The 11,391-nt window shown below is 37.9% G+C and overlaps 1 protein-coding gene across 1 annotated transcript; it reads left to right on the forward strand.

Annotated features, from left to right (window-relative positions):
• The first annotated feature begins 8 nt into the window (after positions 1–8).
• Positions 9–8,064, forward strand: LOC113056514 (uncharacterized). Its single transcript, XM_026223295.1, has 7 exons — positions 9–113; positions 957–1,151; positions 3,594–5,706; positions 5,805–6,173; positions 6,279–6,406; positions 6,792–6,881; positions 7,065–8,064. The coding sequence occupies exons 1-3, from the start codon at positions 9–11 to the stop codon at positions 5,670–5,672; spliced, it is 2,379 nt and encodes a 792-aa protein (XP_026079080.1). The 3' UTR covers positions 5,673–5,706; positions 5,805–6,173; positions 6,279–6,406; positions 6,792–6,881; positions 7,065–8,064.
• Positions 8,065–11,391: the final 3,327 nt, after the last annotated feature.

An 11,391-nucleotide genomic window follows, 5' to 3' on the forward strand; every position in this document is an offset into this window, starting at 1 on the left:
AGGATATCATGTATATCATGCCCTCCAAGCTCCGGTCCACGCTGAGTCCGAATGGAGTGTGGACGTTCTACAAACTTCTGGCCACACCAAGCCCTTGTTTGATCCTTGCTCAGGTATGAAGCAGTCATTAATTTGCACTTTGAAGGTTAACATTTAATATTGATTATTATGTTAGTATTAAATTTTGTATGCACTTAATGGGGAGTTGATGAATATGAAGTTTTATCCAAAAAATAAGTTCCTAAAACTGCATGGGTAAATTATATAAGATGTGAGAAAATTTAGAAAACATGTTTAATATAGTTTTATGTTAAATAAATATAAACTCTGTAATTATGTCAATTACTCTTATTTATCTTTTATAGATATCTTTTTCTACTATGAAGTCAGCGATATGCTGGGTCGAGGAGGATTTGGAGCAGTCTACGAAAGGATGCATGTGAAGGATGGCCTTCAGATATCATTTCAAGTTTTTTTATTTAGCTAGTCATTTATCTTCATCCCTTTGCATTTATTGCAGGTACTTCTATGTGTATGTTATATACAGTGTTTAGAACAATTCACCCTTTTAAATATACTCTACAGTTTTTCAATTAATGCCTGGAAATTATATTTACAAATGTTCCATGTCTGTATTAATGATTGCAATGCTATGACCTCTACACATGTTAACTGAAAATATTTCTCACACAAATTGTTCTTTCTTTTGTTGATCGAATGGCAGTGAAGTTTGTCAAGAAAACCGAGGATATGAAATATATCAGCTTTGTAAGTAGACCATGCTTTCTGTGTTTTTCTCGAATCACTGTACTGAGTATTTGGGAATCCAACACCGTCTGACAATCATAAAACTGTTCTTCCTTTAGTCTGAACATCTTCCATTGGAGGTCGCTCTTTTAATCCTCATGAATGAAGGCCCCAGAGCTCCCCAGATAATCCAGCTGCTGGACTGTTAGGATCTGGGTGAATACTACATCATGGTTCTGGAGCGGCCAATTCCCTGTGAAGACTTGTTTGATTTTGTGCAGATCGACGAAGAGTTGGCTCGAGTTATCATGCAGCAGGCAACTCAATCCACTTATATGAGCTGCCAACGTGGAGTGCTGCACCAGGACATCAAACAGGAAAACCCCAGAAGTCAAACCAATTGGGTGCGGCAACCTTCTTCAAAGCGCAGCCTACACTACATTCATCTTTTAAGATATAGATAGGAAAATACATTTAGGTAGTTGACAAAAATATGGATATGGTGTCACACCAGAGGACAAAGATTTTAGTGTCACAATGTATCAATTTAATATGCTTTTAGAAATATATGTATAAAAAATAAATCTTGTAAAATTATGCCTGAGGTATTTTTATTAACAGTTGTATGCTTTTCTTTTAAATTGATAAAAGTTGTAATTTATTGAACATCCTTGAGACACAACATATGACAATTTTGAGATTTAGCTAAAAAATAATAATAATAATAAATCTAATAACAAATACGTTTTTATGTCAATGCTGATTCCTTGTAAGACAAAAACATCTTAAATGATGACAATATTAATTATTTAACTTTTTTTATCTTGTGACAGTGAAAAAGTCACGTCATGCAACAACCCATTTAATCAAATTTTTGAAACTTTTTTAAATGTTAATGTCATATAAATGCCATATCTGCTTTCTGAGAATGAATTATTATATGCAATAACAGACAATGCTCAAGCACTGTGAAATATTTTGCCACAAAATTAATGCAGCCGTTTATATTGATTATTAGGTAGGGCCGGCACTGACTACATTCATGGGTAAGTATTGAAGCCATAAACAGGAATCACTAAAGTACCATGCTAACGGACACCTAGACAAAATGCAGTGGTGATGCACATAACAAAATCTCTTTCTTACAGACACACGAATGTACTGTCCTCCCGAATCTCGATCACAGGGCAAGTACCATGGGGAGTCAGCTAGAGCTGAAACAACGAATCGATTTAATCGATTAAAATCGATTATTAAAATAGTTGTCAACTAATTTAGTAATCGATTCGTCGCTAAATAAATTTTATTTGCCATAAGCGGCTCATTTCGTGCATATTTCAAATCTGCGGTGACCAAAGTGTGGCAGTAATGAGCCACCGGAGGTTTTACTCAGCCAGTACAGCAGGTGAAGTAGCGAATAGCCAATAGCTGGCCTCGTTTTATGTCACGTGCTTCCCGAACAGCGTCTCTGCAGCATTCAGCGGGAAGTGGGAGTACTTTACTTTGAGCCTTCAAAATGAAGACTAACCTGTAAACTCTGCACTACTGAACTGTTTAAGGGGCCGTTCACATATCGTGTCTTTTGCGAGCTCAAGTTCGTTATTTCCAATGTAGGCGCGCAGTATGCACTCTCATAATGGAAGCGACGCGGTCGCGACACGCACGCGGTGCGATGCGCCCGTTTTTCCAGGCGCGTCCACACCGCATCCATTTATCCTTTGCTGAAATTTCCGGGTCTTCATGGAGAGGGCACGTCATGGAGAGAGCACGTCATGGTTGCTTAGCAAAGGCAGACGCCTCAGGGGCGCTTCTGCCCGAGCGCTTTGGAAAGAAGGAGAAAGCGGCGCGACTAGCGTTTTCCACGCGTTTTTAGGTGCGATATGTGAACGGCCCCTAAGAATTTTATTTGTGCAGATTCTCCAGTACAAGGTTGTTTGCAAATGTTTAGTCGTAAAAGCTGATAACATTGCTTTTTAACAGTTAACATTTAAAGCTTTACAAACATGTTATGTGATCAGTTTGTCGTTTACCAGTTCATAATTCAGACTTGCAGCCTAATTATGACTGAATGAGAGAGGTAAATGTTTGAGTATATTTAAAATGCACTTCTTTTCTAAGTATTCACTGCTCTTTTTCACACAGCAGATTTTTTGTGTGTGTCCCAATTTTTTTTTTCTGGACAACCTTCTGATGGATTTTACTTTAAATTGTGAGTTCCATTCAGGTTTCATGCCATTGGCACTTTTTTTTCGAAGGATTGTTTACAATTTCACAGCATAAGCTATAAAGCTTTTTCCAGTAAATAATAAAATACAATGCACTGCAATTTTATTCTGTTTTATCCTTATACTTCTTGAAAATATGTTCTCAAAGATTCCTTAAGCTTTGTTTGGGATGTTAAACTACTTTAGGAGCTCTAAGGACTGCCATGGTGAAAACAATATTTTAAATCTCCTTGTGAATTTTGCTAGAGTATGGGTCAGTGTTTTGATTGCAGAAGAGTTCGACAAAGGATTACTAACATAATAAAACAACTCCAGGTATATTTTTGATGAGGATATGACAATGCAAAATGGTTAAAATCTCTTAAAAATCTATGCTGCTGAATGATAAAGACCCTTTATTAATAATTTACTCGGGGAAAAAATGGAAAAAACTAAAATATATAAGTACATAAACCGATTAATCGATTAATCGTAAAAATAATCGACAGATTAATCGATTATCAAAATAATCGTTAGTTGCAGCCCTAGAGTCAGCGTCAGTATATTCATTGGGAGTGCTCTTGTTCTCACTAGTATGTGGGACATTTCCAGACAGAAACAACAAGATTATGATCGATCGAGTCAGACTGGAGTGTTGATGCCCTCCAAGCTCCAGCCCATGCAGAGTCCGACTGGAGTGTTGATGCCCTCCAAGCTCCAGCCCATGCAGAGTCCGACTGGAGTGTTGATTCCCTCCAAGCTCCAGCCCATGCAGAGTCCGACTGGAGTGTTGATGCCCTCCAAGCTCCAGCCCATGCAGAGTCCGACTGGAGTGTTGATGCCCTCCAAGCTCCAGTCCATGCAGAGTCCGACTGGAGTGTTGATGCCCTCCAAGCTCCAGCCCATGCAGAGTCTGACTGGAGTGTTGATTCCCTTCAAGCTCCAGCCCATGCAGAGTCCGACTGGAGTGTTGATTCCCTCCAAGCTCCAGCCCATGTAGAGTCCGACTGGAGTGTTGATGCTCTTCAAGCTCCAGCCCATGTAGAGTCCGACTGGAGTGTTGATGCTCTTCAAGCTCCAGCCCATGCAGAGTCCGACTGGAGTGTTGATTCCCTCCAAGCTCCAGCCCATGCAGAGTCTGACTGGAGTGTTGATTCCCTCCAAGCTCCAGCCCACGCAGAGTCAGACTGGAGTGTTGATGCCCTCCAAGCTCCAGCCCATGCAGAGTCTGACTGGAGTGTTGATTCCCTCCAAGCTCCAGCCCATGCAGAGTCAGACTGGAGTGTTGATGCCCTCCAAGCTCCAGCCCATGCAGAGTCTGACTGGAGTGTTGATTCCCTCCAAGCTCCAGCCCATGCAGAGTCTGACTGGAGTGTTGATTCCCTCCAAGCTCCAGCCCACGCAGAGTCAGACTGGAGTGTTGATGCCCTCCAAGCTCCAGCCCATGCAGAGTCCGACTGGAGTGTTGATGCTCTTCAAGCTCCAGCCCATGCAGAGTCCGACTGGAGTGTTGATGCTCTTCAAGCTCCAGTCCATGCAGAGTCCGACTGGAGTGTTGATTCCCTCCAAGCTCCAGCCCATGCAGAGTCTGACTGGAGTGTTGATTCCCTCCAAGCTCCAGCCCACGCAGAGTCAGACTGGAGTGTTGATGCCCTCCAAGCTCCAGCCCATGCAGAGTCTGACTGGAGTGTTGATTCCCTCCAAGCTCCAGCCCATGCAGAGTCTGACTGGAGTGTTGATGCCCTCCAAGCTCCAGCCCATGCAGAGTCCGACTGGAGTGTTGATTCCCTCCAAGCTCCAGCCCATGCAGAGTCTGACTGGAGTGTTGATGCCCTCCAAGCTCCAGCCCATGCAGAGTCCGACTGGAGTGTTGATGCCCTCCAAGCTCCAGCCCATGCAGAGTCCGACTGGAGTGTTGATGCCCTCCAAGCTCCAGCCCATGCAGAGTCCGACTGGAGTGTTGATTCCCTCCAAGCTCCAGCCCATGCAGAGTCCAACTGGAGTGTTGATGCTCTTCAAGCTCCAGTCCATGCAGAGTCCGACTGGAGTGTTGATGCCCTCCAAGCTCCAGTCCATGTAGAGTCTGACTGGAGTGTTGATTCCCTCCAAGCTCCAGCCCATGCAGAGTCTGACTGGAGTGTTGATTCCCTCCAAGCTCCAGTCCATGCAGAGTCCGACTGGAGTGTTGATGCCCTCCAAGCTCCAGCCCATGCAGAGTCCGACTGGAGTGTTGATGCCCTCCAAGCTCCAGCCCATGCAGAGTCCGACTGGAGTGTTGATTCCCTCCAAGCTCCAGCCCATGCAGAGTCCAACTGGAGTGTTGATGCTCTTCAAGCTCCAGTCCATGCAGAGTCCGACTGGAGTGTTGATGCCCTCCAAGCTCCAGTCCATGTAGAGTCTGACTGGAGTGTTGATTCCCTCCAAGCTCCAGCCCATGCAGAGTCTGACTGGAGTGTTGATTCCCTCCAAGCTCCAGTCCATGCAGAGTCTGACTGGAGTGTTGATGCCCTCCAAGCTCCAGTCCATGCAGAGTCCGACTGGAGTGTTGATGCCCTCCAAGCTCCAGTCCATGTAGAGTCTGACTGGAGTGTTGATTCCCTCCAAGCTCCAGTCCATGCAGAGTCTGACTGGAGTGTTGATGCTCTTCAAGCTCCAGTCCATGCAGAGTCCGACTGGAGTGTTGATGCTCTTCAAGCTCCAGTCCATCCAGAGTCCGACTAAGGGTAAAACAGAGGAAACAAAATATATCAACTTTGTAAGTAGACTGTGCTTTCTGTATTTTTCTTTAATCACTGTATTCATTATTTGGGAAACCAACGCTGTCTAACAATCATTAAACTGTTCTTTCTTTAGCCCGAACATCTTTCATTGGAGGTCGCTCTTTTAATCCTCATGAATGAAGGCCCCAGAGCCCCCCAGATAATCCAGCTGCTGGACTGTTAGGATCTGGGTGAATACTACATCATGGTTATGGAGCGGCCCATTCCCTGTGAAGACTTGTTTGATTTTGTGCAGCACTGCGGAGGCAGAATCGACGAAGAGTTGGCTTGAGTTATCATGCGGCAGGCAACTCAAGGCGCTTATATGAGCTGCCAACGTGGAGTGCTGCACCGGACATCAAACAGGAAAACCTGTTGATCAACAAGGACACCCTAGAAGTCAAACCAATTGACTTTGGGTGCAGGGACTTCCTTCAATGCGCAGCCTACACTACATTCATGGGTAAGTATTGAAGCCATAGAACAAGAATCACTAAAGTACCACACTAATAGACACCTAGACAAAATGCAGTGGTGATGCAATGCAAATAACAAAATCTTTTTCTAGGCACACAAATGTTCTGTCCACCCAAATCTCTATCACAGGGAAAGTACCACGAGGAGGCATGCAACTCAATCCGCTTATATGAGCTGCCAACGTGGAGTGCTGCACCGGGACATCAAACAGGAAGCCCGGTTGGTCAACAAGGACACCCTAGACTAATTGAGCTATTGACAGTATATTCATTGGGAGTGCTCTAGTTCTGACTAGTACATGTGACATTTCCAGACAAACATGACAAGATTATGATCTATCTGAACCATTGGTTCATAACTGGCTTGTCACAAGGTGAGATTTTCATGACAACAAAGGAAGCAGATTGTAGCTCAAAATCATACAAAAGAGAATGAAGAAGCAAGACGGGCAACAGAAAAAGTGTTGAAAATTATGCAGGATTGTTTGTCAGATTTCTTAACCTCCGGTCATGTTGTAAAGTTTATTGTAGAATAAAAGTAAATGGTATGAAGAAGGTATGAAGTTACAGGTAATAATCAGTTGTCTCTTTTTCATTCTGCGCAGACTGCTGCCAACTGATCTGCTTTTGCCTGCAGCGAGATCCAAAAAAAGAGACTCGATTTGGACAAGATCCTGCACCATGAATGGTTTAAGGTACTGAAGTCAAAATATTTTAAGAGATTAATATAAATTCTGAAAGCCTTTTGTTAGTCATATACTCAATCCTCATACATATTAATGATTAGTTGTAACAGTAGGAAGACCCTCCAAGTCAAAATCTGTTTCCAAGTCAAAATATGGATAAATAATAAACCTGATTTTTGCTTTGGGTTTCAGGGCACAAATATGAAGACAACTGGCATATAGTGGCCATGTTCTCAGTCACAGCCAGCCCAGGTCTTGTCATGTACAGTTGGCTCATCATTTTATGGGCTTAATGCATTTTCATCCTTGCAAGCCCCCCCATCCAAAACAAGAAAACATTAACAGTTATGTTCTTATACTCAGTTTTTTAGGTTATAGAAAATGTGACAGCATCTGAAATACAATTGAGTTATACAGACTTTGCCAATACAATATCGCCTTTTCTTTCTTCTTTCTCTCTCTTCTAAAATGTAATGTTTTGTGAATGTATAATGTATTTTCAAGATTAATTAAGAATGATATGAATAGACAGAGGAAATATAATATATTGAATATTAGTTAATAATAATCCACTTTATGTTAAATGTCATATGAAGTTAATGGAAATATTTTTTTAGAAAAATACATTTTGCAATAAACATTTGCTAAACAACAGTCAATTCTTAAATGCTGTATGACAAACAATTACCTGCACACAGAGAAGAGGAAAGGAGAGAATAGTTTGTCATGTTATGATATAATACACCTCCATCTGTTCGAAAAAGATTTCAATTTGTTAGGAAGCAAAGCACATGGGGGAAAATGGCGCACATGGAAAGATAATCAAGTTCATGTAAACTTAAATAAAACTATAAAAATATGCATAAATATGAACAGAAAACACACTCTTAAAATCGATTAGTGTTCACTGTGTTAAATCCCCTTCTAACATTCGATATGAAACTCATATTTTTAACTTTTAATAATGTGGAGCTGCAACAAACGCATCTCACCCAAATTAGTTCTCTCTAGCTCTGCTGCAGAATAAATAGATCGTTCAGACGCCATCACTAATTTTAGCGCGTCCTTAATAAGCGCCGTTTTTGCACATGTGCGCAAACAGGTAGTGAAAATAATCACTACATGAAATGCACCTTATTTCTGATGTAATAGTGGCGTGAGCATTTATAACTTCCGGTCGGTGTCAATCACTTGCGATTAATTTCAAGAAGTTTTTTTTTTTTTTTTTTTTTTTTTTTTTTTTTTTTTTTTTTTTTTATGCTTTATTAATTCAATGCCATAAGAACATGAGGTATTACATATTCAAATAATCAAATAAACATTAGCTGCCAGAGAAAAGAGAGCGAGAGAGAAAAAGAGAGAGAGAAAAAGTTACATACATTTCAATGATTTCAGAGCATTACATGTTTTCAGTGCTTTTTTGTTTTCGGTTTGTTCCAAGAGATTTAGATATAATTTAAAGTCATTTATAAAATGTACAAAATTTGGTTTACATTGAGCCCACTTTTTCTTATGTATATGGAATTTTCCTAACAAAATAAACAATTGTATAATATATTGTTCTTTACTATTCAAATTTTCGTTTTCTGTATAAAAAATTACATCAAATATACAAATTTCTATCATACCTTCAATTTTTCTGTTAATATAGAATTCCAAATCTTTCCAAAATATTCTTGAATAAATACAATGAAAAAAAAGATGTAAGATAGTTTCTTTTTCTTGACCACAAAATTCACAAGAATATGAAATATTAAGCTTAAATCTTTCCAAAACATGCTTAGCAGGATAAATTCTATGGAGTATTTTGTAAGACACTTCCTTAATTTTGTTATTGATACAAAACCTATTTGGCAGTTTCCACGCTTTAACCCAATTGATATTACCAAACAAAGATGACCAAAAAAATCTTGCTGCGGGTAAGGAGACAGAACAAAGAGCATTTCTTATAATCTTATTGCTACACTTTTGCTTTAAAACATCAGTATTTTCAATGAAAATGTTACCAAAAGGATTAACTATGCTGATTTCTTCTAAGTTACAGTTTTTTAAAAGTAACATCACACTCTTTGGAATTGCATCAAAAACAATCGCAAATTCTCTTGGTTTAACTGGTAATTGGAATTTCTGAAGAAATTCAGTATACGATAACAAGTATCCATGGGAATTAACTAACTGTCTTACTAAAAGTATACCTTCCTTGAACCAAGTATGATAGAATAAAGATTTGTTTTTGAATAATATGTCTTTGTTGTTCCATATGAAATATCTGTGGGGTGAAAAATTGTGCTTATAAACCAATTGCCATGCTAACAGGGCTTGTCTGTGAAAACCGGCCAATTTAACAGGAATTTTGTCAACAGAAAAATTACATTTCAACAAAAAGTCTATGCCTCCAAGAGTATTAAATATATAATTAGGAAATGCATTCCAAGGACTTTCTCTATTTTTCATAAACTCTATCAACCATTTAATTTTAAAAGTATCATTGAGAGTATTATAATCTAAGACCTCCAGTCCGCCTTGCTCTTTAGGATTACAAATTACCTCCTTTTTTAAATAATGTGGTTTTTTCCTCCAAATAAAATTATAAAGAATCTGATCTAGATCTTTAATAATTTTGGGAGGCACATCTAATGATAATGACGTATAAACAGATCTAGATATACCCTCCGCCTTTGACAATAAAACCCTCCCAAATATCGAAATGTCCCTCAATAACCACAAATTAAATTTCTTTTTAGTTTTTTCAATAATTGGTTCAAAGTTTAATTGACTCCTTTGTTTTTCATTTTTACAAATTATTACACCTAAATATGTTAATTTATGTTTAACTGGAATATTTTCTATTTCTGAAGAGGAGCAATCTTTAAGGGGAAATAATACAGATTTATCTAAGTTCATTTTAAGGCCTGAAACACCAGTGAATTCCTCAACGTATCTTATTATTTTGGGTACTTCAAATTTGTTTTTCAAAAACACTGCAGTGTCATCAGCAAACTGGCTAAGTTTGAATTGTACACCTAAAGCTGTGATACCATTAAACTGATTTCGTTTTATATGCGATGCTAAAACCTGAGTAACTAACAAAAATAAAAAAGGAGAGAGAGGGCATCCTTGCCTAATGCCACGATGAATATCAAATCTTTGTGAGGTGCCATGCGCAAGTTTGACAGAACTATTACACCCACTATACAATGTTTTGACTGCTTTCAAAAACATATCTCCAAAACCAAACCATTTAATAACTTTGAAAATAAAATTATGAATCACTGTATCAAATGCTTTATAAAAATCAATAAATAAAATAAAACTATCATCCTCGATAAAGTTATTATAATCAATCATATCTAATACTAGTCTAATATTATCCCTAATATGACGGCCTTTCATAAACCCAGACTGTTCTATATCAATTATTTTGTCTAAACCTTGCTTCAATCTTCTAGCAAAAATCATTGCATACAATTTACTATCATTATTTAATAAACTAATAGGCCTCCAATTTTCAATAAATAACTTGTCTTTTTTAGGTTTGGGAATCAATGTTATAATTCCTTGTTTTAATGAAGCAGGCAATTCTCCATTTTGTATAGCTTCCACAAATACTAACAATAAAAAAGGTAAAAGTTCTTTAGAAAAAGTCTTATAAAACTCACTGGTTAGCCCGTCGTTGCCTGGAGATTTGTTATTCTTTAATAAGTTAATGCACTCTCTCAACTCTTCACTATTTATTTCTTTATCACAATTATTCTGAAAGTTCTGGTCTATTTTTTTGGTATCACTCACTAAATTATTTAAAAAGGTATCCATATTTGAAGTAGCTGATATAGGAGAATACAAATTACTAAAAAACTGAGCAACATATTTTGAAATAACTGAAGAATTATCTACTAATTTGTTGTTAATCATTAATTTAGAAATTGAGGCAAAATCATGGTTTCTATTTTCAAGGCCAAAAAAATATTTTGTATTTTTTTCCCCTTTTTCTAACCATTTAAGTCTAGTTCTAACAAATGCTCCTCTTGCTTTATCCTCATAGATCTTATCTAATTCAATTTGCAATAAATCTAATTTTTGTAACTCACAATCAGTTAACAGTTCCTTCTTCTTTTTACACAAATTAAAAATATCCTCAATTATAGATTTTTCCTTAATATTATTATTCTTTGTTTCTAATTTTCCTTGATTAATAAATGCCTTTCTAATATCAAACTTCATTAATTCCCAATACTTTCCATATGATTTTTCTAACTCTGCAATTTTTCTATATTTTTCAATAATACTTTTAATTTTTTCCTTTAAACATTCATTTTCAAGCAATTTGTTATTTAATTTCCAATAGCTGCCATGATTTTTAACTAATTTGTCTTGTACCATATTTATTTTTATAAAAATTCCTTTATGATCTGTCATTATGCAAGGTTCTATCAATACAGAGGTCACATTATTAGTTAAATCATTAGACACTAACCAATAGTCAATACGAGAATGAAGAGACGAGTCCTTATTACTCCAT

Source organism: Carassius auratus, chromosome 37 (assembly GCF_003368295.1).
Source record: "Carassius auratus strain Wakin chromosome 37, ASM336829v1, whole genome shotgun sequence".
Classification (NCBI taxonomy): domain Eukaryota; kingdom Metazoa; phylum Chordata; class Actinopteri; order Cypriniformes; family Cyprinidae; genus Carassius; species Carassius auratus.